Consider the following 26,800-nt stretch of genomic DNA (forward strand, 5'->3'; position numbering starts at 1 on the left):
TATTCAAGAGAGCCACCTTTGAAGTGGATGCCTGGCCGTCAAAGCTTAAATCAGGCACTTGCATTACAAAAAAGAAAAGAAAAAAGAGAAAGAAAAAAAACCAATCAACTGTCAGGGTTTACACTACAATCAACCAAGTGATGCCTGGGCATCTGAGTCAATAGTGAGGACCTTGGGCTTCCCTGGTGGTGCAGTGGTTGAGAGTCTGCCTGCCAGTGCAGGGGACACGGGTTCGGGCCTTGGTCCGGGAGGATCCCACATGCCGCAGAGCAACTGGGCCCTTGAGCCACAACTACTGAGCCTGCGTGTCCTCCGCAACAGGAGAGGCTGCGACAGTGAGAGGCCCGCACACCGCGATGAAGAATGGTCCCCGCTCGCCGCAACTAGAGAAAGCCCTCGCACAGAAACAAAGACCCAACGCAGCCAAATAAATAAATAAATAAATTTATTTATTTAAAAAAAAAATAGTGAGGACCTTAACTACCTGGGTAGTTGATATGCTAAAAGTCAGAGGTTATAACCCAGAAACACACATCTAAATAGGATTACAATAGCAAATCTTTTTTTTTTAATACATCTCTATTGGAGTATAATTGCTTTACAATTGTGTGTTAGTTTCTGCTCTACAACGGAGTGAATCAGCTATATGTATACATACATCCCCATATCCCCTCCCTTTTGAGTCTCCCTCCCACCCTCCCTATCCCATCCCGCTAGGTTGTCACAAAGCACTGAGCTAATCTCCCCGTGCTGTGCAGCAGATTCCCAATAGCTATCTATTTTACATTTAGTATTATATATATGTCAGTGCTACTCTCTCACTATGTCCCAGCCTCCCCTTCCCCCACTGTGTTCTCAAGTCTGTTCTCTACGTCTGCGTCTTTATTCCTGCCCTGCCACTAAGTTCATCAGCACTGTTTTTTTTTTTAGATTCCATATATGTGCGTTATCATATGCTATTTGTTTTTCTCTTTCTGACTTACTTCACTCTGTATGACAGACTCTAGGTCCATCCACCTCACTACAAATAACTCAATTTCATTCCTTTTTACGGCTGAGTAATATTCCACTGTATATATGTGCCACATCTTCTTTATCCATTCATCTGTCAATGGACATTTAGATTGCTTCCATGTCCTGCCTATTGTAAATAGTGCTGCAATGAACATTGTGGTACATGTATCTTTTTTTTAAATTAATTATTTTATTAACTTGTTTATTTATTTATTTATTTTTGACTGCGTTGGGTCTTCGTTGCTGCCCGCGGGCTTTCTCTAGTTGCAGTGAGCGGGGTCTGCTCTTCGTTGTGATGCATGGGCTTCTCATTGCGGTGGCCTCTCTTGTTGCAAAGCACAGGCTCTAGGCACGCGGGCCTCAATAGTTGTGATGCATGGGCTCAGTAGTTGTAGCTTGTGGGCTCTAGAGCGCAGGCTAAGTAGTTGTGGCACATGGGCTTAGTTGCTCCGTGACATGTGGGATCTTCCTGGACCAGGGCTCAAACCCATGTCCCCTGCATTGGCAGGCGGATTCTTAACCACTTCACCACCAGGGAAGCCCACATGTATCTTTTTGAAGTATGGTTTTCTCTGGGTATATGCCCAGTAGTGGGATTGCTGGGTTGTATGGTAGTTCTATTTTTATTTTTTTAAGGGACCTCCATACTGTTCTCCTTAGTGGTTGTAGTAGCAAATCTTATAATAATTATACAGGCAATAGTCTGAAATCCAGTCTAGAACCATTGTCCCAAACTTGAAGGTTTCAGCCATGAAAATAGGTCAGTGATCTTGAGGGTCCTAGGGATTTATTCAAGGATTTGCATAATATTGTGGAAAATGTTAATATTTGGCACCATCCTGTGAAATAGGTCTGAGCCTGTCCAGAGATGGTAGGTTGCTCCATATCTCATCAAACCAGTCTCTTAGTCCTGAGAATAGATCAGTTTAGTTAAAAGGTTGTGCTTCATTTTCGGAAGCAGTGATGCAGGTGGGTTCCCCAAGTTAGGCCTACAGAGTACAAGCAATCAGGTATTTAATGAGAGGCATTTCTATGGAAACAATCAAAACAAAAAAATTTTTTTTTTTTTTAAAAAAGGGGGCTTCCCTGGTGGCACAGTGGTTGAGAGTCCACCTGCCGATGCAGGGGACACGGGTTCGTGCCCCGGTCCGGGAGGATCCCACATGCCGTGGAGCGGCTGGGCCCGTGCGCCATGGCCGCTGAGCCTGCGCGTCCGGAGCCTGTGCTCCGCAACGGGAGAGGCCACAGCAGTGAGAGGCCCGCGTACCACAAAAAACAAAAAACAAAAAACAAAGGTGAGTGACTGGAGCAGATTGTAATCCCAATTTCTGACTTCTGAAGGCAGCCAGATTTCTAGGTGTTGGGCTTAAATCCTCTTCAAATGGAGTGAGGGCAGACAGTGGCAATCTAATAGATTTTCCTGGGTCACAGTTTGAATCTCTGGTGATGCTTCTGAGTGGCTCACACAGCAACAGACTTGAAGATTGCCCATATATGAGCTGTTATGGTGATTTCTCTGATATTTATATTAAGTTGTCCTATTTTAGCCTGCATAGCTTCAGGAAAAGGGCAGTTTTAGTTCTCAATGATTCCAAGTCAGGAGGATGGGAGAAAAATTAGAAACATTAGTTTGGAGAGTTGTAGCCAGATATTAGAGGAAATGAGGAGAAATCAGTATCCAGACCAGTTTATAAGTAGACAACAAAACCTCAATGACAATGAACAGAGCTAGTATTTAATATCCTCAAGTACATATTAAATTTTTGACTGAAACATAATTTTTCTGTCTAAAGTTACCCCCATTTTTATCAAAGATAACCAGCATAAGACTAATTTGCTTGCAAATTAAGTCTAGTTTCAATAAAATTGGCCTGATTATTTATGAGTTCAGCAAGAAAAAGTGACTGACCATATAGGCTCCTTTAAGTCTGCTTTGCTGGAACTTTTCATAAGGAATCCCAGATTGAACTTTTAAAATTCTACTATTCTTGAGGCTTGGTTGGGAGGGGCCAGGGTAATAGGCCACTGCTGGCAGGGACTTGGGATGGGACATTTTTAGAGTGAGAAAGTCAGTGGAGAAGAATCCAGGAGAGGGGACAAATGGAGCCAGGCCCCTGACTGGTTGAGGGCTGGGCCCAGAAGACAAGATGGTGTGGGGTTGACTGTCTGCCTAGGGTTTGGCTAGGTGTGTAAGGCTCTAGAAGGAGCTGGTACAGTCATCCACTCACCAACATTAACTGATGACTACTCTCTGCCAGACAGTGCCTAGAGGAGGAGATTGAGTGCTGAATACACTCCTTTACCCCATTCCTGAGGAGGCCAGAGTGTGGAGGCAGAGGGGACGTAAGACAGAGCCTGGTCCTCCCTCTCCTGGAGGACTCAATGCTCTTGAGCAACCCTGCCTATGACACTCCCCGTGGGCCCCAGGAGAGGCCAAGACGTTGTCAGGGAGATGGAGAAACCATTTCTTCAACTTCACAGGAGGCTTCCCTCGCCCACTGCCCAGCAATCCCGTGAGGCAACAGGAGGGGCTGAGGCAAGTCCAGCTCACAGCCGGGGAGGAGATCAGGGATGGGGCAGGTCAGGAAGACACGTGGTTGGGCCGTTGCAACAGGCCCAGGAGGGGCATAAAGGACGGTCCTGCATGCTGGGAGGAGGCCGATTTGGGGACCATGGAGAGTCAGAGGGCCAGCCTCGCCCTGGGGCAGTGGTTACTGTGGCTACTGCTGCTGGGACTAGTGGTGCCCTCGGTCAGCACCCAGGCCCTCAGCTACAGGGAAGCTGTGTTTCGTGCTTTGGATCAGCTCAACAAGTGGTCCTTAGAAGCTAATCTCTACCTCCTCCTGGAGCTGGACCTGCCTCCCAAGACCGTGAGTCAGGAGGGGCCTGGGAAGGGGGCTTTCTCCCGCCAGCCCTGGCCACGCTGTCACCCCCTCTGCTCAGGCTCTACCTCCTGTCAGGAAGGCACTTCTCCCTCTAGGTGGGCTCCCACCTCTTCCAGGAAACCTTCCCAGAGCTGGGTCCCCTCCTAGCATGAGAGCTTCCTGCCTTAGCATCTCTACTGTGGGAACAGGTGCCCTGGGCTCCAGGGCTTTCTGGGAGCTCCAGGGATGGGGGGGCGGTTACTCGGTCTGTGATGTGACTTCCCTGCTTTAAGTCCCTTCTGTTCCTCATTGTCTCCCTACCAGGGAGGGCTCTGCTCAGCTTGGAGGTTCCAGTGACAAGGTGTTTCCCTGCAGGTGGTCCCTGACTTGCCTCAGCCCCTCCGTGGGGAAGGTGTTCTCATCAGAGCTAGTCTGAGGTCCGCTCCTGCTCTCTGTGTGCCCATGAGTCCAGGAGTGGGCTCTGTCCCCTTCTCCTGTGCACACAGCACCAAGCCCAGGGCCAGGCACACAGGAGGGGCTGGAGAGGCTGCCGTCTAGGTGAGGGGCAGGGAGACAGATCAGAGGAGGAAGCATGAGCTTGAGCCCAGTCACCCCACTTTGATCCTTGACCAGGATGAGAACCTGGACACCCCAAAGCCTGTGAGCTTCACGGTGAAGGAGACTGGGTGCCCCAGGATGACCCAGCAGCCCCCAGAGCAGTGTGACTTCAAGGAGAATGGAGTGAGGCTGGAGGCTTAGAGTGCTGGTGGATGCTTCCCAGGGAGCTGAATAGGGGTCTTCGGGGAAGATTTCCAGCCCCTGGGCTGAGACTGGGAGGCAATGGTCTGGGGGTTCAGGTTGAACTCGAACTTCCCCTCACAGCTGGTGAAAGAGTGTGTGGGGACAGTCACCCTGGCTCAGATCAGGGACAACTTCGATATCACTTGCACTGTGGTGAGTGGCCCATTCTGTGTTGTGGAGCTAATAACAGGGTGGGTTGTGGAACATCCTTTGGACCAAATACCCACTGCCCCTTCCAGGGCAGAGAAAGGTCCTCCTACCTGGCCCCTCCCTCACCCAAGCCCCAGGTCTCCAGGACTGGCTCTGCCATCCCTTAGAGCAGTGGTTCTCTAAGTGGGGTCCCACCTGGGAACTTGACAGAAAGGCAGATTCCCAGGCCCCACTTAGACCTCCTGAATCAGACTCTGGGCTGGGTCCCAGCCATTTGTATTTTCACCAGGCCTCCAGGGGATTCTTACTGCTGAATTCTGAGAGGCACTGACTAGAGTAATGTGCCTTTAGCCCCTACTCCCGTCCAGCTTTGATGGGATGGGCTTGTGACCCTGGGAAACCCCTTACCATCTGTGGACCCCAGTTTCCTCATCTGTCTGTGGGTGTAGGGTTTCAACCACATGCTCCAAAGGTCACAGCCAGAAAGTGAACTGGGGCCCAAAGTCTCCTGAAGTCACCCAGTTAGTGGGGATGTCCACGTGGGGAGGATTCTGGTCTTACGCTGGGCCCATTTTCCATAGTAACTTGTTTCTTCCTGTTGCATAGCCCCAGAGTGTTGGGGGACTGCGAAGCCTGGGTAGGAAGATACTAAGAGGTTGGAAGAAGTATGGCCCAATTATTGTCCCAATAATCAGATTAATTGGGTGAATTGTCAGCCCAGGGAAAAGTCCAAAGAGTCTGCCTGCCCTGGTTCAGACTTCTGGACCCCGAGAAATAAATTCTTGTGAAAGCAACTTACTCCAGGCCTCAATTTCATTTGTCTCCCCTCCTCCCACTTACCAGGACTGAGTCCTTAACTCTGGGTAGCCTCTTGTGTGTGTGTGTGTGTGTGTGTGTGTGTGTGTGTATTCACGAGGGGTGAATCATCAGGGAGCCCAGCAAGGACGTGTCACCCCAGGGCAATGGCCAAGGGGAGAGGAGGGAAGGGAGAATAGAAGGAGGGTTGTCCCAGAAGCTGAGAGAGTGTGGGGCTGACTGGGATGGAGTCAATGAAGAGGGGCTGAGGAAGGTTGACCCCCTGACAGGTTGAACAATGCGAGGGGTGGGTTCCGAGAATGTGATCATGGGCTGGTCAGAGTCCTGGTGTAGATATGAGATGAGTGTGGGGGGAGGTGACAGTTCAGTTTTGACCACATTGGTTATGATATCCCAGGGGCATGAAATGCCAGTTTCCCTGGGTGGGGCACTGGGCAGCAGGTGCTGTGAGTGCCCTGCCCAGATCCCCCTCACTGGGTGGCTGCCCCCTGTCCCCCAGCTGTTTGAAATGTGCAATACAGATGCTAATGGCTCACAGGTGCCCCCTTCACAGCTGCCTTCATAGCCTCCCAGGAGATGCCTGGGGGGTTGTGTCCCCTCTGCCCTCAGCCTGTGGATGGGGACTGACTATGAGGGGACATCAAAGCCCAGCCCCTGCCTCAGTCAGTCCTAAAGCAGGGGCTCCAGGCTTTTGTGGGTGAGGCTGAAGCTCGTCTCAGGGTAGAGCACGTCCCTGCTCAGCTCCTTCCTCTGCCCTCTCCTGCTCCCCTCCGCCTCCCTCCTCCTGACAACACCCCTCAATAAATCAGATGCCTCTCACTTCCCAGCTGAGGCCCTGCTTCTAGGGAACGTGGCCTGTGATGGTGGTGGAGCTGTGCAGAGTTCTTCCACTCGTCCCAGGTGGGTCAGGTGCGGGGCCTGATGTGGAGAGAAGAGAGAAGAGCCTGAGGCATCCAGGGTGGTGGTGCAGGAGGGGAGTGGGGTGGGCGTGGTGCTGTAAGCCAAGGGACATTGAGGATTTTTACAAAGTGGTCAGGGTAGGACAGGAACCCACGAGGCCCAGGGAGATGACTCTTAATATTTTCCTATTGTTTGTGCAGATGTGAAGGCCACTAACTTCAGTGGGGGGCAGCACAGAAGCCACACACAGCGAGTGGAGGAGAGCAAGAGGTAAGGAAGAGGGAGGGAATGAGTGAGGACAAGGAGGGGCTTCTCCATCCCCCAGACCCCTGCTGTGCCAAGGAGGGAATCTGGGCTGTAATCAGGCAAGGTCCTTGTGGACCCTGCCCTTGAGCCCCACCAGTGAGGTCTCAGGAGTTAGTCTGGGGGCTCCCGAGACGGGACAGGGCACTCCAGGTCAGTCTCAGTGGGGCAGAGGGAGAGAATTCTGAGGGGTCTAGATATCTGAATGTAATTGCTCTCCTGCCTGTGTGGCCCTGAGCAGGAGAATTGATCTTTCTGGGCCTCTGTCTCTCTATCTGTAATTGGGAACAACATCATCTCCTTTAAGGGGTTGGTCTGTCATTTAGGTAGAGAAGGAAGTTCAAGGACCTCATAGGGGCCGAATGTGAATCTCAGAGGGTGAGAGAGTCAAGGAGACCAAAGTTAGAGTGTGTTAGTCTCAGGGCACAGTGCCGGCTCGTCTGTCAGTGCAGGGACCCAGAGAGACACTTGGAATCCCCATCAGAGCAGGAGGAGATGAATTAAGTGCAGTCTGTGCACACAGCGGACTTCCCTGAGGGCACCAACCTGGCCCCTCTGCACTAGCCTTTCCCATGTGGCCATTAGAAGGTAGCAGCTGGCACAGTAGGACGGGGTACCCACCAGACCGCCTGTGCTCTGACTCAGCAATGCCCCTGCCAGTCAGAGCCCAGAAGTCTCGTCCCTCGGCCCCCATGGTCTCTCTAGCCTCAGCCCGAGGGTGAGGGCTGCCCTGGTTCCTGGGGTCCTACTTGCAGCCCCCTGTTCTCCTGTGTGTCACTCTGCCTCTGTGCCACCCCAGCCAGAGCAGGGTAGGACACTGGCAGGGGAGACAGTGGGCTACATTGTCACTTTCATGGGCCCTAGGCACTTTCACCTTCGTGGACCCATCCATCCACAGAAAAGTATTAAAAATTACATTTTATAACTGCATTCATGTAAAGATGGATATAATCAAGGCTGCATTTTATATTATATATATATATTTTCCTGAATATTCATACATAAAATGGGTACTTTAATATATTCTTTGAGGAAATGAAAAACAACATTTGTTAGCTAATGAAAGCTTCAAAAAGAGTTGGTAAAATATTTGAAAAGACTACAAAAACTACTGTTTCACAAAATACTCAAACAGTTTTAATCATGTAAAATAAAATACAATAAAAAACATATTGGGGGATTATATTCAGCTACAAGCAACAGGAAACACCCACAGCCATCTTGACAGAAGGAGGTGCTTATTGTCACATGGAAACAATGGATCACCGATGCCACTGAACAGTGCAGCAGAGAAACAAACTCCTATGTCATTCTTTTTTTTTTTTTTTCATGTCATTCTTATTATCGGCACCATTGTGAATGTCGTGGGGAGTCAGGAGCACATACTTACTAGTATTATTAACAACATAAAGTGTTTCCTACACATATTAGACACTATAAAGATATAATCCAGAGAGGAGTGGAATCAGAGAATATTTCCAACCGTAAAATACTGAAATAACTTTCAAATTGGACACAAGAGGCCTTACAGAAAAAATTTAAACTCTGATGGATCTTTGATGTGTAAACTGTGAAGATATCAGTGGAGACTACATGTCTATAAAAATGGAAATCTAACATTTGTTAGTGGTGTTGAGGACACTCTTCACTACAAGGACACAGAATCTGGAAAATAAGCTGGGAGATGGTCTCCTTGAAGCTCCTATGTATCTGCCTCTTTCCCAGTGTGCGGGCTCCATGATCTGAAGAATGTCTTCTCTGCATCTGCTTTAAAATTGCACACAGGTGAGCTGTTGGTGAATGCTAACATGGAACCACAGAGGGGATAGATTCTGGAAAGTCTAGGTCCTAATATGACTCACAGGCAAGATATCTCCAACTCCAGATTTTTTGTATTATCACAAGTCTCACAGTCTATTCAACAAATACCAGTCAGAAGGAAACACAAAAAGCAAATAGGAAAAATCATAATTTACATAACAGTATACTCTTTGACATCCTAGTCATACATGAAATTTATTCCAAGTGTTTAATAGAATGGAAAATGGGAAAAGGCTCCTATACGTACCACCACCAAAGAGGATCTTTCTTAGTAAAAAGGGTACAATATATACAATAGATTATATATCCAGGAACTGCCACACAAAACTACTAGGAAAATCCCAACAAATACCAAACTGCCATTTTTCAATGGCCCATTAACAGAGAATGAATAGAACATTAAAAAAATTTAAGCCTCACTGCATACTAGAAATACACTTAAATTCATCCATGGATCCAACAGGCTTCAAAAGTAAATAGAACAAAATAACTATCTGATTAAAGGAAAAATCACTACCTTTAAATGTTATGTACTATTGTTGAAAGACAATTTACAGAATTAATTCACATTAATATTCATTTGTGAAATTAGTAGAAATCCACCATTGAAGGATACCCTTGAAGAAAGATCCTGAGTAAACACAGCATATTTATAAACTTTTTTTTTTGGTTGGTTGCATTGGGTCTTCACTGCTGTGCATGGGCTTTCTCTAGTTGCCACGAGCCGGGGCTACTTTTCGTGCGGTGCATGGGCTTCTCATTTTGGCAGTTTCCCTTGTTGCGGTGCATGGGCTCTAGGCACATGATCTTCAGTAGTTGTGGCACACTGGCTCAGTAGTCGTAGCTTGTGGGCTCTAGAGCACAGGGTCAGTAGTTGTGGCACACAGGCTTAGTTGCTCTGAGGCATGTGGGATCTTCTAGGACCAGGGCTCGAACCTGTGTACCCTGTAGTATTGGCAGGCAGATTCTTAACCACTGCACCACCACGAAGTCCTATAAACTTTTAAAACAACTCTTTCTGGGCTTCACTGGCAGTCCAGTGGTTAAGACTCTACGCTTCCACTGCACGGGGCACGGGTTTGATCCCTGGTTGGGGAACTAAGATCCCCTGCATGCTGCACAGCCAGCAAAAAAATAATAATAATAAATAAAAGTAAAAACAGCTCTTTTGGGCTTCCCTGGTGGCGCAGTGGTTGAGAGTCCACCTTCTGATGCAGGGGACTCGGGTTCGTGCACCGGTCTGGGAAGATCCCACATGCTGCGGAATGGCTAGGCCCGTGAGCCATGGCCACTGAGCCTGCGCGTCCGGAGCCTGTGCTCCGCAACGGGAGAGGCCACATCAGTGAGACGCCTGCGTACTGCAAAACAACAACAACAAAACGCAACTCTTTCATATTGAAGGTTTTCTGGAACATTAGGCATAGATTACTTTCCATCAAGTTATCTCATGTTACTTACATTTATCTTCTCCATGGGAGTTTTTACATGCAATGATATTGGTCAATTGAAGTGTTTCCCAGGCTGTTCACAAACAAGGTTTTATCTAATAAATCCTTTTATGGTTTCATAAACTACTAAGATCAGAAGAGTCATTCCCACATTCACCACATTTTATATGATTTCTGTCCAGTGTGCAGTCTCAGGTCTTTGAAGGACTGAGAGACAAATGAAGGATTTCCCACATTCCTGTCATTGATAGGGTTTCTGTCCAGTGTGAATTCTTTCATGCACTTGAACATATGTGGAAGTGAAGGTTTTCCCTTCATTTTTACATTCATAGGGTTTTCCTTAAGTATGGGTCCTTTAATGTATTTTCAAAACCACTGGATATCTATAACTTTTACCACATTGTTCACATTGATATTGTTTCTCTCCAGTGTGAATCCTCTCATGTATTTTAAGAGAACTGGGATTAATGAATACTCTCTCACATTCTTTATATTTATAAGGTCCATCTCCAGTGTGTGTTATCATGTGTTTCTGAAGGGTTATTTTCCATGTGAAGGCTTTCCCACATTCCTTACATTCATAGTTTTTCTCTGATGCGGATTCTTTCATGACTTCAAAGAGATCGGGCAGTATTCAATACTTTAGGACATATTTTATGCACATATGGTGTCTCTCTTGTGTGATGTCTTCTGTGTAGCTGTTAGAAACTGAAATGATTGAAGGCTTTACCACACTGCTTACATTCACAGAGTTTCTCTCCTCTGTGAATTCTTTCATGTACTTGAATAGTTTCAGGACTTTTAAAGGCTTTTCCACATTGTTTACATTGATAGCGTTTCTCTCCATTGTGACTGCTTTTATACATTCGAAGACAACTGGGATAAATGAATGCTTTCTCACATTTCTGACATTTATAAGGTAAATCTCCAGTGCGTGTTACCATGTGTTTTCGAAAAGTTGTTTCCCACGTGAAGGCTTTCCCACATTCCTTACACTCATAGGCTTTCTCTCCTGTGTGAGTTCTTTTGTGTAGTTGGAAGGATTTTTGATATTGAAAGACTTTTCCACATTGTTCACATTCATAGGGTTTCTCCCCAGTGTGACTTCTTTCATGTGTTCTAAGAGAACTAGGAGAAATGAACGCTTTCCCACATTCTTTACATTTATATACCTTCTCCCGGTACTTTTGATACTCTCTTGGTTTGTCTTCAATGTGACATTTCATGTGTCTATTAAAGGATGAATGACGCATTTTCATGGTTTTAAACCAGGAGTTTTCTTCTTCAGATTGAGAGTTGGAATAAGGGTGAAGTTTTCTCCATAGGAACTACTGTCTTTACTTTCAGAGAGTCTCTCTACCATAGGACTTCTTAATTTTCTCCCCTGGTTTTTGTACTGATCTTCAATGTCATGATCTTCCTGTTTTCTTTCTACTGAGACCAGGTTCTGGAAGTTTTCCCGCATCGCATCTCTGTAGAGCTTCCTCTGTGAGGAATCCAGTAAAACCCACTCCTCCAGGGTGAAGTTCACAGCCACATCCTCAAAGGCCAATGAGTCCATTTTGAGGTTTCCTGGGTCTGTCTGAGTCCCTCCTAACGACTCCAAGGACCAGTGCAGAACACAGAGCAACAGAAGGTACATGAGAGTTAACAGGCCAGTGAACCAGACAAGACATGCGACCTCCTGCGCTCTGTATTATATATTCATTATATATTCATTCTTCTCATTGTAAAAAAAAAATTATTTAAAAATATTTTGTGGGGGCTTCCCTGGTGGCGCAGTGGTTGAGAGTCCGCCTGCCGATGCAGGGGACACGGGTTCGTGCCCCGATCCCGGAGGATCCCACATGCCGCGGAGCGGCTGGGCCCGCGAGCCATGGCCGCGGAGCCTGTGTGTCCGGAGCCTGTGCTCCGCAACGGGAGAGGCCACAGCAGTGAGAGGCCCGCATACAGCAAAAAAAAAAAAAAAAAAAAAAAAAAATTTTGTGGGCCCCAAAAGTATCATGGTCCCTAGGCAGTGTGCCACTGTGCCTAATGGATAAGTCGGTCCTGGGGAAGTGGTTTTCCTGGTAGCAGGGCAGCCACCCTGGCAGGGAAATAAATGCTGCTTCTGTCTGGGGACAGTGGGCACTTGCTGGAGCTGCTCTGAAATCGCCCCCGCTGGCCATCTGTGGGTACTGCAGGGTAAGCGGGAGGCCTCATGGTGACTTTGAAGGCAGTGCCTGGGGTTTTCCCTGCCCTGGTGTCTTGTCAGGCAGAGGACTAGGAGCTGGGGTTCCCCTGGGGTACTTCATCCTCTCCCTCCTGTTTTGACTGGATTTCATCTCTATTGAATGAGATTTTGTTAAGACTAAAATCACACCTCTCCAGAACACTGGTGCCATAAATTTTTGTCAGTAGAACTGAGAACTAGCTATTACATAGAATTGTTTTGTGCTAAGACAAAGGAATTGTCCTAGCTGAGAGCTAGCTTTTACATAGAATTGTTTTGTGTTAGACAAGGAAATGGAGACACAGAGAAGTTATTTAAAGCTGAGGTGATAGAGCTGGCTGTTTACCCTTAAATAACTCCATTTGTATTTCTTGAGACAAAGGGTAGCCTCTTATATAACTACAGAGCAATTATCAAGTATGTACATTTACATGGATACAACATTTTTTCCTACATGCTGGCCCAGTTCCATTGTGTCAGTTGATAAAATAATGTGCTTTAGTTTACAGCATTTTGTCACCTACGGTATAGGATTCAGCCTAGGGTCAGGTGTGTCAGGAATTTGTGACTTTCTATTAGCCTCCTTTAATCTGGAGCATTTCCACATCCTTCTGAATTTTTTTTTCTAAAAAAGTTTGTGTGTGTGTTTGTGTGTATGTGGAAAGAGGCTGTTGCTTGTTAAGGTGTCAAGGTGTGTGTCATGTGTGAGGTGTTTTGAAGTGTATTTGTGAGGGTGTTGGTGCGGGCACAGGTGTGTTTGCTTGTGTATGTGTAATATATATGGTATGTGTGGGGTGTTTGTGGCTATGTATTTGAGTGTAATTTTTGTGATGTGAGGTTGTATAGGAGAAGTGTGGGTGTGAGTTTGTTGGTGTGTGTGTAGGTGTCTGGGTGTCTGAAATGTGTTCGGGGGATGTGTCTGGGTGTGTGTGGGTATGTGTGAAGTTTATGAGGGTGGACTGAGTTTGCATGTGTGCGGATGTGTGTGTAAGAGGAGTGTATAAAGTGTGTGTGTGTGTGTGTGTGTAGTTCAGGGGTGTGTATGTGTATATATGGCTGTGCAGGGGTGGTGTAACTGTGGGTGTACAGGCTTATATGTGATTATAAGGGTGTATGTATCAGTGTGGTTCTATGGGCATTTGTGGCAGTGTGTTTGTGTGTAATTTATGTAAATGAAAATTTTATGCATTCACTTTAATCTCCAAAAGTTATATTTATACTCATTAAAATTTACTTTAAGCAGCATAAACAGAAATAGTGTTTTATTGACTCATTATTCCCAAGGGAAGGGGGCAGCTATGGGGGAAGAATTTGATTGAAAGTAGAAGCAAGTTACAAATAGAATATAATGCTTATCTTATTACTCAATGTTGTATCTTTTTTTTTTTTTTTTTTTGGCTGCACCAAGCGGCTTGCTGGATCTTAGTTCCCAAAAAGGGATTTAACCCATGCTCCCTGCAGTGGAAACGTAGAGTCCTAACCACTGGACCGTTAGGGAATTCCCTCAATGTTGTGTCTTTAAAATTAAAAAAGACATTTTATTTGGCAATAATTTTGAACTTATGGAAAATATCAAAAATAGTACTTAAAACTTTCATATTCTCTATTCCCAGGGTCACCTACATTTTGCCTAAATTGTTTGTTTCTCTCTTTCTCTTTCCCTCCCTCTCTCTTCCTCCCTCTCTGTCTCTGTCTCTGTCTCTCTCAGTGGTTCCTATGTCCCCAGGGTTTGGGTTTTATTCAGCTGTGGTCAGATCACCAGATCGGGAGCCCATCGCCGGTGCAGAGTGAGTTTGTTGCTCACAGTTCCTGGGGGGTAGGAGCGGGTCGTGCTGGCCCACAGGAGAGGACAGTGACAGGCAGAGAGCCAGGGCGGGGCACTGCGGGGAAGCCCGTGTGATGTTCTCCAGGGAAGGAATGGACAAGGCTTGAGGGTGAGGCTGACCAGGTTTAGGATCGGCTAGCTTGAGTAATTTCAGTGAGCTGGGGCTGGGGTGTAGGGGCTGCCCAAGTTGTTGATGCCTGACCCTGGGGCGATTAGGACAGTGGCTTAGAGTCTCAGCAGCAGAGAGGGTGGGGTGGGGTGCTGGTCAGTTTGCATGTGAAAGGCGAGCTGAGGGAGAGAGTCTGCTGTCTCTAGGCATCTGCTAACCCTGGGAGGGGATGTGAAAACATCAGAAACAGAAAGTAGAAAACCTGGTTAACACAGGGCTACTTACATAATGTAATCACTGACACATCTGGATTATAGCCTCATATCTCAAAGCTCTTTTATACATTCAATTGGTACCTTATTTTTCCCCCTTTTTCTGCCTTCTTTTGATTTAAAAAAATTATTTATTTATTTATTTTTAAGATTCTGGCTTGTGGGATTTTAGTTCCCTGACCAGGGATCAAACCCGGGGCCCTAACCACCGGACTGCCAGGGAATTCCCCTTCTGAATTGTTTTTATGATTCTTTTTTTTTATTATAACAGATTTTTAAATATTTATTTATTTATTTATGGCTGTGTTGGGTCTTCGTTTCTGTGCGAGGGCTTTCTCTAGTTGTGGCAAGCGGGGGCCGCTCTTCATCGCAGTGCGCAGACCTCTCACTATCGCGGCCTCTCTTTTTGCGGAGCACAGGCTCCAGACGCGCAGACTCAGTAACTGTGGCTCACGGGCCCAGTTGCTCTGCGGCATGTGGGATCTTCCCAGACCAGGGCTCGAACCCGTGTCTCCCGCATTGGCAGGCAGATTCTCAACCACTGCACCACCAGGGAAGCCCAATGATTCTTCTTTATGTCTGCTTTTGGCCTACTATTTATACTTCTGTTTAAATATTTTTATGTGATTGGCCTAAAGTTTACAGAATACATCTGTAATTAATTACATCTGTATTCAATAATATATCACTTCAACATGGAGTAGAAGGAGCTTCCCACAATGCACTGACAACAGTGTCCAGTGTTTTCACATGTAGGTGATGTTTTGTTGGTTGGGAAGCCAAAGGTTTCCATCTGATGCCTCTGCCTTGTGTGTTATCAACAGTGCGGGAGTGACTGAAAAATAACAACACTCAGAGGCTAGTTTCAAGTTTCAAGTTTCTTGACACCATGAGGGTGAATCCATAAAACTGAATCCCTCCAGCATCAAAGTGAAATTGCTGCCTTTTACAAAGTAACGAACTTGATGCTCCTGGTACTAGGAATACCCCTGTGCCAAACTTGAAATGCCTATTAAAACCTGGCCCTTTTTGGTCTTGTAGTAGAAAAAGCCACACTCCACGGAGCTCTGACCCTATGCACTCCTAATGAGATTTTGACCACTTCTCTCCAGACAAGGGTGGTGCTTCAGGCTGTCTTTTTTAGGTTACAAACGTGCCGCTTCAGGACTTCCCTGGTGGTCCAGTGGTTAAGACTCTGCTCTTCCAAAGCAGCGGGCACGGGTTTGATCCCTGGTCAGGGAAGTTCCGCATGCCATTCGGTGTGGGGAAAAAAAAAAGTGACTTAATCCAACTATAATGCAGTTAATAAAGATATATATTTTTTTAAAAGGTGCCGTTTCAGCCAACACTGGCCTTACCATGTCCTTTAAATTCATCTATGTTGTTTCATTTGGTGGACATTGCACACAGTCAGGTAGATGATCTTGCTGAATGGCTGTGGAGATAGAGGTTTTAGGATGACCACTACCTCTGACTGTGAGGGGCGCTGCCACCAGGGAAAAGCCACACTTAGGATGGTGACATTGGGACAAGCGCACAGTGGGAGTCCTCCAGGCTCCCCTGCGCAGCCACATGGTGGCAGCAAAGCAGTTTAGAAGAGAGGGGTGGACGGGCCAGGAGATCACTACACGCCAGCTAAAGAGCTGTGGACGCATAGTGCTTAAAGAAAGCAACCAGCAGGCTGTACAGACTGCCTCCCGCTCAGGCCAATTTGTCCTAAAGAGCCTTTCCAATGACAATGTGGGGGACTGAGAACTATGCAGCCTGGAATGGGACACTACTGCCCATTCAGGAGGCGTCACTAGCTTGTTATTGGTCATTAGTGGATGTTAAGAGCCTAACAGAGAAACACCCCTATCATGGGAAAGGTGAAAAATGAAAACACCAACAAAATGACTATTTCCCAGAGAAGAGGTAAACGGGGTATTTGGAGTGAAACATCTAGAGGGAAACGTGGCAGGTCATGTTCCAGATGTGGCTCTCTCAGATGTGGGGTCTGTGTCAGAGCTTCCTGGGGACTTTGGTCCAACCACGTTCCTAAAGATGCCTGATCCTTCAAGGCTGAATAAGCTAAGTTAAAGGCAAATGTGTGGGCTGTGCCACTGCAGCTGCTCAGCCTCAGAGACATCTGTTTACACCTGTGCATGAACAAGGGCCTGCTGTTCAGAGTCTCTGACCCTCACCTCCAATTTCAGATGGGAGGAATTTCTCCATGGGGGAAAGGAGGGCCTTCTGTGCAACTGTAAGAAATCTTCCATTTTACAGACAAAGAGAAGGAGGGGCAGCTGGTGAAAGTCTGGTTTAAGTTGACATAGGTGGTCAGCAGGTTGGATAGAGGCTGGGACCGGGGGACCAGAAGCCAGGGCACTCAGCCCTGGCCCTGCTCCTTCTCTTAACCACTCTGCTCTGTTTGCCTGGAAGTCCTGGGCTCTGGGGCCGGGATGAGGATGTGTCTAAACACAGGTGAGGCTGTGCTTTGTCCAGTTGGGGGTTTTAAGTGCAGAGCATGATGGGAAAGGATGGCTGGCTCAACCAGACCGGGCGGGGAAATAGAGGGGAGCTGGGAAAGGTGGGAGCTCCAGGTTGGGGATGAGGTGGTGACCACACTCTTGCAGCAGCCTCTGTAGGAGCCTCTGCTCCCATCTCTTGGCTGGTGTGTCCTCTGTTGGGTTAGGAGGGGGCGTGGGGAGAGTGCCCAGGGCCCAGCCTGACCATCTCAGGGCACAGCTACTGTGGCCTCAGAGATCCTCCCTCTCTTGATGCTGCTCCTTTATCCACCCGCCCCCCGCCCCCCGCTTCCCTCTCCCCCTGCTTCTCTCTCTCTCTCTCTCTCTCTCTAAGCAAGAGCCTGGAGAGAGAACTGCAGGAAAATGGAGCCACGTGGGTTTCTCTGAGGTCATTGTAGCTGGGTTTACTCTCCCTTGCTGCTGAGAGTTCCACCAGAGCAGAGTATTTTGCAAGGAAGTCACAGCTGGTGAGAGGCAAACCGAGAATTCAAACACACGTCGGCCTGACTCCAGAGTCTAAGGACTGATAATGGCTTGCACTGTGCCAGGCTTCTCCAAGTGAGCATGTCTGGAGGTAGCCCTGGGGACGTCCCTGGGTAGCCCTGGGGATGGCTTTCTGGCCTCTTGATACTAACAGCTGCTCTTTATGGAGCATCAGTTATAGGCCAGTTGCTCCCAAGCTCTTTCCCAGGGTTGACTCCTTTATCAGACCTTGTCCTTGAACAACCGGTTGCCTGTCCCCGTGGAAGGATGGGGAAGGGGACCTCAGTCCTAAGGTTTAGGAAATGCAATGGTGCAGAGGCAGGAAAGCAAAGGGAGGATTACAGACACCCACTAACCATGTGTATTGCTAACTATTTTCTACTGTAATCACCTTCTTTTCCTCCCTTGACTTGGGGAAAGGACACAGTTTGACCAAGAGGCCACTGGGGCAACACCTGGAATGTGAAACCAGGTTGCAAAGAAGCCCACCTCTCCTTCCTTCTCCAAGGCTGAGTATGCAACCAGCGCCATCTTTCCTGGTTGCCACCTTCTGAGGTGCCCTGGCCGTGCCCCCAAGAGTCCCGCAGGCAGGCTGAGTCCAGGAGCTACCCCAGACCTCACAACCACATGGTCATTCCTCCAGAAAACTGTACAAGAATCTCCTTCTTGGCCTGTAGCCCCTCTATTGCTTTGGCCCATGATCTTTCCAGCTGTGTTCTCACCACCTCCCACACTGACCCCCCCAGCCTGGTGTCTGATCCACAGCACTGGACAGGGAGCCACTTGGGGTCAAATCAGAAGAGACTTCCTGAGGCTGTGGGAGCCAAGAGGAGGAGGTGCCATTTCTGTGGAGGTCAGGGAAGCCTTCCCCAGGCAGAAGGGCAGGGCAAGCAGAGGGACCAGGTGCAGAGATGGGGAAGAGCAGGGGGCTCAGTGCTGTCTGAGTGGTTGAGGTGGATGGGGCAGCCTGACACCTGAGGCCTGCAGGGCAGGGGCTGAGGACAGCAGGGAGCATCAGGACCCAGACCCCGATGCCCCTGCCTCAAGGCAGCGGGGGAAATGGCCAAATCAGTGCTTGGCATGAGCCCCTAGGCAATGGTGTGGAGGGCAGACAGTGGTCTGGGGAGAGCCTGGAACCAGAGAAAGTGGAGTCTGGAGGCTGTGGCTACGCTTGAGAGGAGAGAAGACGGTGGTAGGAGCTGGGCAGGGCTGGTGGGAGGCCAGAGGGAGTGTCCTCAGGAGGAAGAAGGAGCAGGTGGGGCTCCCAGCCTTTCAGCTCAGGGCTCCTGAGGCGGCACCCAGCCAACAGCAGCCAATAGCCCAGTGCGGACAACCAGGGGCACTCATGGGAGTCTTGAGCTCAGAGATACAGACCAGTGATGTGTGTCCTTGATAACTGGTGTCTTGAGAAGGGGTGTCCCCAGGAATATGTGAGGACTGCGAGGAGAAGCAGCCCGGATGCACCTGTGCCAGCCCTGCCTTTTAGGAGGAGGGTCCTTGGAGGAGACCGAGCAGGAGCCACGGGGGAGGCAGGAGGGCACCCAGGAGAGTGGCAGCAGGGGACAATCAGTCAAGGGCCATTTCAGGAGGACAGAGGCGTCTCTAGAGTCTGTATAGTCGAAGACAAGGCTTGAATGTGAATTTGGATCTAGTGAGGACTGGCCAGCCTGCAGTGGCCTTGAGTGTGAGAGGTAGCACTGAATTGGGGTCCCATTGCAGATGACCGCTCCCATGCTTGGTTGAGGAGGGGTCAGGGGAACAGGACATGTCTGGTGGGGACCTGTGGAGAACTTTTTAACCCGGAAAACAGTGGGGATGAATCCAGGACAGGAGACAGATGGAGCCAAGTCCCTGACTGGCTGAGGGCAGGACCCAGAAGACAGGATGGTGGAGGTTGAAGTCTGCCTAGGGACAGGCTGGGCGGATAAGACTCTAGAAGGAATTGGTACAGTCCTTCATTCATCAAACTTTAACTGAGTGCCTCTTGGGCTCCAGGCAGTGCCTGGAGTTGGAGGTTTGTGCTGAATACACTCCTTTACCCTGATCCTGAGGAGGCCAGAGTGTGGAGGCAGAGGGGATGTAAGACAGAGCCTGGTCCTCCCTCTCCTGGAGGACTCAATGCTCTTGAGCAACCCTGCCTATGACACTCCCCGTGGGCCCCAGGAGAGGCCAAGACGTTGTCAGGGAGATGGAGAAACCATTTCTTCACCTTCCACAGGAGGCTTCCCGCTCCCACTGCCCAGCAATTCTGTGAGGCAACGCAGGGGCTGAAGAAAGCCCGGCCAACACCCTGGAGGTAGCCAGGGATGGGGCAGGTCAGAAAGGCTCCTGGTTGAGCATAAAGGAGGGTCCTGCATGCTGGGAGGAGGCCGACTTGGGGACCATGGAGACCCAGAGGGCCAGCCTCACCCTGTGTCCTCTTCCTCTGTGCACCCAGGGGCGGTGGTCACTGTGGGTACTGCTGCTGGGACTAGTGATGCCCTCGGCCAGCGCCCAGACCCTCAGCTACAGGGAAGCTGTGCTTCATGCTGTGGATCGCCTCAACGAGTGGTCCTCAGAAGCTAATCTCTTCCGCCTCCTGGAGCTGGACCCGCCTCCCAAGGCCGTGAGTCAGGAGGACCCTGGGGAGGGGGCTGTCTCCTGCCAGCCCTGGCCACACTGTCACCACCTCTGCTCAGGCTGTACCTCCTGTCAGGGAGGCACTTCTCCCTCTAGGTGGGCTCCCACCTCTTCCAGGAAACCTTCCCAGAGCTGGGTCCCCTCGCAGCATGAGGCTTCCTGCCTTAGCATCTCTGCTGTGGGAACAGGCGCCGTGTACACCCTGTTCAGGCTTAAGGGCCTTCTGGGAGCTCCAGCGATAGAGGGTGGTCACTGGCTCTGCAATGTGGCCTCCCTGCTAAAGTCCCTCTGCTCCTCGTTGTCTCCCTACCAGGGAGGGCTCTGCTCAGTCTCGAGGTTCCAGTAACAAGGTCTTTCCCTGCAGGTGATCCCTGACTTCCTCAGCCCCTCAGAGGTGTAGGTGCTCTCATCAGAGCTGGTGTGAGTTCCGCTCCTGCTCTCTGTGTGCCTGTTAGGCCAGGAGTGGGCTCTGTCCCCTTCCCTGTGCACCCAGCACCAAGCCAGGGGCCAGGCACACAGGAGGGGCTGGAGAGGCTGCCGTCTAGGTGAGGGGCAGGGAGACAGATCAGAGAAGGAAGCGTGAGCCCGAGCCCAGTCTCCTTACTTTGATCCTTGACCAGGATGGCGACCCAGACACCCCGAAGCCTGTAAGCTTCACGGTGAAGGAGACCGTGTGCCCCAGGACATCGCAGCAGCCCCCGGAGCAGTGTGACTTCAAGGAGAATGGGGTGAGGCTGGGGGCTGGGGGCTCCCTGGGAGCTGAACAGGAGCTTGGGGACCATTTCCAGCCCCTGGTGTGAGGCTGGGAGGTTATGGCCTGGTGGCTCCAGTTTGACCCAAGCCTCCCCTTCCAGCTGGTGAAACAGTGTGTGGGGACAGTCACTCTGGACCAGGTCAAGGGCCAAATGAACATCACCTGTGAAGAGGTGAGTGGCCCCTTCTGAGCTGCAGGGGTTGCTGGGGGGGTTGGACTGTGTAACACCCTTTAGACCAATTACCCGCTGCCCCATCCAGGGCAGAGAAAGACCCTCTTACCCTGGCCCCTCCCTCACCTGAGCCCCAGGACTCCAGGACTGGCTCTGCCATCCCTTAGAGCTGTGGTTCTCTAAGTGGGGTCCCCACCCAGGAACCTGACAGAAAGGCAGATTCCCAGGCCGCACCCAGACCTCCCGAATCAAACTCTGGGGTGGGGCCCAGCCATTTGCATTTTCACAAGGCCTCCAGGGGATTCTGACTGTGCTGAATCCTGAGAGGCACTGACTAGAGTAATGTGCTTTCAGTCCCTACTCCCGTCCAGCTTTGCTGGGATAGGCTTGTGACCCTGGGAATCCCCTTGCTGTCTGTGGACCCCAGTTTCCTCATCTGTCTGTGGGTGTAGGGATTCAACCTTGTGCTCCAAATGTCATAGCTAGAGGGCAAACTGGGGCCCCAAGTCTCCTGGTGTGGTCCTGGAAAGGGGTGTCCAGGTGGGGAGCAGTCTTGTGTTACCCCTGGGTCCATTCCCCACAAGTAACCTGGTTCTTCCTGGTTCACAGCTGCAGAGTGTTGGGAGATTTAAGCGGCTGCGTAAGAAGATCCAAAAAACTTGGAGGAAAATTGGTCCGATAGCTGGCCCGCTAATCCACTATTTTGGGTAAATTGTGGGCCCATGGAAGAATCCTACAGGTGTCTGCCTTGGCTCAAGTTTCTGGACTCTGAAAAATAAAATATTCTGAAAGCAAATTCCGCCATTATTTAATTTCACTTGTCTCGTCTCCTCCCACTTACTGGGACCAAATCCTTAACTATGGGAGGTCTCCTATATGTGCCTGTGTGTGTGTGTGTGTGTGTGTCTGTCTGTCTGTCTGTCTGTCGGTCTGTGAGAGTGTGTGTTTTTCTGTGTATGTATGTGATTGCACATGCAAAATACAAGAATGGGGCTTCCCTGGTGGCGCAGTGGTTGAGAGTCTGCCTGCCAATGCAGGGGACACGGGTTCGTGCCCCGGTCCGGGAGGATCCCACATGCTGTGGAGTGGCTGGGCCCGTGAGCCATGGCCGCTGAGCCTGTGCGTCCAGAGCCTGTGCTCCGCAACGGGAGAGGCCACAACAGTGAGAGGCCCGCATACCGCAAAAAATAAAATAAAATAAACATCAAAATACAAGAATGGTTGTTCTTTCCAGAAGGGCATGTTGTGAGGCAGTGGGGCCAAGAGGTCTAGGACATTGTCTCCATTCTCAGGTCCCTCCTGTGCCGTGGACCAGGCCATGAACATGCCTAAATGAACACTGACAACAAAAAAAAATTGAATATATATATTTTTTTATTAAAAAAAATTTTATTGAAGTATAGTTAATTTACAATGTTTTTTTAAAAACTGTTTTTCATCTCAGCCCTTGAGACGGGATATGTAATTGGCCCCTGGCTGGGAGGTCTGCAGGCCTTGTCAGCGCCTTCAAAAGTGATTGACTGGTAAGAGGGTCTGCTCTTTGACCGTTAGACACCTCTTACCTTTGTGAGAAGGTGACAGACCCTTTTATGAATGGCACTGGGTCTCAGGCCATGGTACCCTTGGCTTGTCAATTTTCCTTGAAAGTAAAACTCTGGATGGTGAGTTCCATTGGGGAGTGATGTCCACAGTGTTATGGACGTGCAAAGGAGGGGATCTGAGCCCAGTATGGGGGAGATGAGGGTGCTCCGGCAAGGTAGAGTGAGGAGTGACACTCTGCTCAGTGCTCTAGGCAGGCATGCAAGTGGTGGGGTCGGGTAGGAGTGGAGAGATGGACAGACCCAGGTACTAAAGGGCACTAGGGAGCAAGTGATGGTTTTAACATGAATGAGCAGATCCGTGTCCATCTTAACCATCACTGGCTTCAGTGTGTGAGTGTGTGTGTATGTGTGTCTGTGTTCATGAGGGGTGAATCCTGAGGGGCCCAGCAAGGGGGTGTCCCCCCAGGGCAGTGGCCAAGGGGAGAAGAGAGAAGAGAGAATGGGAGGGTTGCCCAAGAGGCTGGCAGAGTGTGGGGCAGACTGGGATGGAGTCTCTGCAGAGACGATAAGGCAGGTTGATTCCCTGACAGGCTGGACAATGCAGGCGGTGGGTTCTGAGACAGTGATCATGGACTGATCAGTGTCCTGGTGTACGTATGAGATGAGTGTGGGGGGAGGTGACAGTTCAGTTTTGACCACATTGGTTATGATATCCCAGGGGCATGAAATGCCAGTTTCCCTGGGTGGGGCACTGGGCAGTAGGTGCTGTGAGTGCCCTGCCCAGATCCCCCTCACTGGGTGGCTGCCCCCTGTCCCCCAGCTGTTTGAAATGTGCAATACAGATGCTAATGGCTCACAGGTGCCCCCTTCACAGCTGCCTTCATAGCCTCCCAGGAGATGCCTGGGGGGTTGTGTCCCCTCTGCCCTCAGCCTGTGGATGGGGACTGACTATGAGGGGACATCAAAGCTCAGCCCCTGCCTCAGTCAGTCCTAAAGCAGGGGCTCCAGGCTTTTGTGGGTGAGGCTGAAGCTCGTCTCAGGGTAGAGCACGTCCCTGCTCAGCTCCTTCCTCTGCCCTCTCCTGCTCCCCTCCGCCTCCCTCCTCCTGACAACACCCCTCAATAAATCAGATGCCTCTCACTTCCCAGCTGAGGCCCTGCTTCTAGGGAACGTGGCCTGTGATGGTGGTGGAGCTGTGCAGAGTTCATCCACTCGTCCCCGGTGGGTCAGGTGCGGGGCCTGATGTGGAGAGAAGAGAGAAGAGCCCGAGGCGTCCAGGGTGGTGGTGCAGGAGGGGAGTGGGGTGGGCGTGGTGCTGTAAGCCAAGGGGCATTGAGGATTTTTACAAAGTGGTCAGGGTAGGACAGGAACCCACGAGGCCCAGGGAGTTGAAATATTCTATGTACATGTCAAATGTGCACTAATGGTAAGTGTACGTCTTGTGGAGTTTTTGCTATATGTATACATTTGTGTAATGCACCTAGAAATCTTATCTCCCTTCCAGTTGCTACCCCTTCCCCATAACCATGACCCTGACTTTGAAACCCTTAGGTTAGTTTTGCCAGAATTTGAAACTCAGAAAATTGAACTATAACATATATACTGTAGGGGCTTCCCCTTCCCCGGTGGCGCAGTGGTTAAGAATCCGCCTGCCAATGCAGGGGACACGTGTTCGAGTCTTGGTCCAGGAGGATCCCACATGCTGCGGAGCAACTAGGTCTGTGTGCCACAGCTAGTGAGCCTCCGCTCTAGGGCCTGTGAGACACAACTACTGAAGCCCGCATCCTAGAGCCCGTGCTCCACAAGAGAGGCCGCTGCACTGAGAAGCCCATGCACCACAACCAGAGAAAAGCCCGCGTGCAGCAATGAGGACCCAACACAGCCAAAAATAAATAAATAAAATAAAATAAATAAATTAAAAAAAAATACTGCTCCAAATGTACTCATGTAGACAGTGTTGCACACATGACGAACTATGTCTTAGAAACGTAATTTCTAGGGCAGAAATTGTAGTCAAAAACAAACAAACAAACAAAACCCATATATACTGTATTGTGCACAATTTTTTCATGCAACATGTTTGTGAGAATCTACCATGTTTTTGTATGTATTATAGTTGGCCAAATTTTTATTGCTTAGTTAGTATTCCACTGTCCGAATATACCGGAATACATTTACTTTAACTATTGATGGATATTTGTGGAGTTTACACATCATTCTTTTTAAATGACTGCACTCTAGGACATAGAAAGGACAGAGCATTCCCACCGACACATGTCTGGAAGGTTTCCAGTCCCCAAGTAGGCAAAAAGAAGATGCAGGACACATCTTGCTTCCTTCGTCCTCATGCACATGAGTGAGATTCCATGAGGGAGGATCCGAAAAGTGGGACTTCTCAGGGGGACACTGATAATGGCCTGCACTGTGCCAGGCTTCTCGAAGTGAGCATGTCCGGAGGAGTGGGTATGATGTGGACGGCTGCTGTCCCCCTTTACCCCCAGGAGTCGGGGAAGGCTTTATGGAGACTGAGTCTCTGGACCTCATCTTGAACTTTGGATGGGAGGAATTTCTCCATGGGGGAGAGGAGGGCCTTCTGTGCAACTGTAAGAAATCTTCCATTTTACAGACAAAGAGAAGGAGGGGCAGCTGGTGAAAGTCTGGTTTAAGTTGACATAGGTGGTCAGCAGGTTGGATAGAGGCCGGGACCGGGGGACCAGAAGCCAGGGCACTCAGCCCTGGCCCTGCTCCTTCTCTTAACCACTCTGCTCTGTTTGCCTGGAAGTCCTGGGCTCTGGGGCCGGGATGAGGATGTGTCTAAACACAGGTGAGGCTGTGCTTTGTCCAGTTGGGGGTTTTAAGTGCAGAGCATGATGGGAAAGGATGGCTGGCTCAACCAGACCGGGCGGGGAAATAGAGGGGAGCTGGGAAAGGTGGGAGCTCCAGGTTGGGGATGAGGTGGTGACCACACTCTTGCAGCAGCCTCTGTAGGAGCCTCTGCTCCCATCTCTTGGCTGGTGTGTCCTCTGTTGGGTTAGGAGGGGGCGTGGGGAGAGTGCCCAGGGCCCAGCCTGACCATCTCAGGGCACAGCTACTGTGGCCTCAGAGATCCTCCCTCTCTTGATGCTGCTCCTTTATCCACCCGCCCCCCGCCCCCCGCTTCCCTCTCCCCCTGCTTCTCTCTCTCTCTCTCTCTCTCTCTCTAAGCAAGAGCCTGGAGAGAGAACTGCAGGAAAATGGAGCCACGTGGGTTTCTCTGGGGTCATTGTAGCTGGGTTTACTCTCCCTTGCTGCTGAGAGTTCCACCAGAGCAGAGTATTTTGCAAGGAAGTCACAGCTGGTGAGAGGCAAACCGAGAATTCAAACACACGTCGGCCTGACTCCAGAGTCTAAGGACTGATAATGGCCTGCGCTGTGCCAGGCTTCTCCAAGTGAGCATGTCTGGAGGTAGCCCTGGGGACGTCCCTGGGTAGCCCTAGGGATGGCTTTCTGGCCTCTTGATACTAACAGCTGCTCTTTATGGAGCATCAGTTATAGGCCAGTTGCTCCCAAGGTCTTTCCCAGGGTTGACTCCTTTATCAGACCTTGTCCTTGAACAACCGGTTGCCTGTCCCCATGGAAGGATGGGGAAGGGGACCTCAGTCCTAAGGTTTAGGAAATGCAATGGTGCAGAGGCAGGAAAGCAAAGGGAGGATTACAGACACCCACTAACCATGTGTATTGCTAACTATTTTCTACTGTAATCACCTTCTTTTCCTCCCTTGACTTGGGGAAAGGACACAGTTTGACCAAGAGGCCACTGGGGCAACACCTGGAATGTGAAACCAGGTTGCAAAGAAGCCCACCTCTCCTTCCTTCTCCAAGGCTGAGTATGCAACCAGTGCCATCTTTCCTGGTTGCCACCTTCTGAGGTGCCCTGGCTGTGCCCACAAGAGTCCCGCAGGCAGGCTGAGTCCAGGAGCTACCCCAGGCCTCACAACCACATGGTCATTCCTCCAGAAAACTGTACAAGAATCTCCTTCTTGGCCTGTGGTCCCTCTAACACTTTGGCCCATTATCTCTCCCAGTTATGCTCTGTCCACCCTCCAGCACCGGTGCCCTAAGTTCTTTCCCAGGGTTTACTCCTTTATCAGACCTCATCCTTGATCAGCCACCCAAGGTATGAGCTTTCCAAGGACAAATTTACCAAGAG

At 49.8% G+C, this 26,800-nt stretch overlaps 3 protein-coding genes across 3 annotated transcripts; 2 read left to right on the forward strand and 1 right to left on the reverse strand.

Moving 5' to 3' along the window:
- Positions 1-3,396: 3,396 nt before the first annotated feature.
- Positions 3,397-5,537, forward strand: LOC132496889 (cathelicidin-5-like). Its single transcript, XM_060109576.1, is given in 5 exon segments — positions 3,397-3,487; positions 3,490-3,884; positions 4,512-4,619; positions 4,761-4,832; positions 5,436-5,537. Coding segments are annotated over 5 exon segments (768 nt in total).
- Positions 5,538-11,054: 5,517 nt separating this feature from the next.
- Positions 11,055-11,759, reverse strand: LOC132497947 (zinc finger protein 124-like). Its single transcript, XM_060111479.1, has 2 exons — positions 11,487-11,759; positions 11,055-11,150 (listed from the first exon to the last, which is right to left on the reverse strand). The coding sequence occupies exons 1-2, from the start codon at positions 11,757-11,759 to the stop codon at positions 11,055-11,057; spliced, it is 369 nt and encodes a 122-aa protein (XP_059967462.1).
- A 7,884-nt stretch (positions 11,760-19,643) lies between these two features.
- LOC132496876 (cathelicidin-6-like) lies at positions 19,644-21,781 on the forward strand. Its single transcript, XM_060109561.1, is given in 5 exon segments — positions 19,644-19,801; positions 19,803-20,130; positions 20,765-20,872; positions 20,999-21,070; positions 21,680-21,781. Coding segments are annotated over 5 exon segments (768 nt in total).
- The last annotated feature ends 5,019 nt before the right edge of the window (positions 21,782-26,800 follow it).

This window comes from Mesoplodon densirostris, chromosome 10 (genome assembly GCF_025265405.1).
Source record: "Mesoplodon densirostris isolate mMesDen1 chromosome 10, mMesDen1 primary haplotype, whole genome shotgun sequence".
Taxonomy (NCBI): Eukaryota; Metazoa; Chordata; class Mammalia; order Artiodactyla; family Ziphiidae; genus Mesoplodon; species Mesoplodon densirostris.

Coding starts and splice junctions, on each gene's coding strand:
- LOC132497947 (XM_060111479.1), bottom strand. CDS start 11,759: ATGTACCTTCTGTTGCTCTGTGTTCTGCACTGGTCCTTGGAGTCGTTA. Junction 11,151..11,486: donor ACCAGGGGAGAAAATTAAGA/AGTCCTATGGTA, acceptor AATCCTTCCAAC/TACACAAAAGAACTCACACA.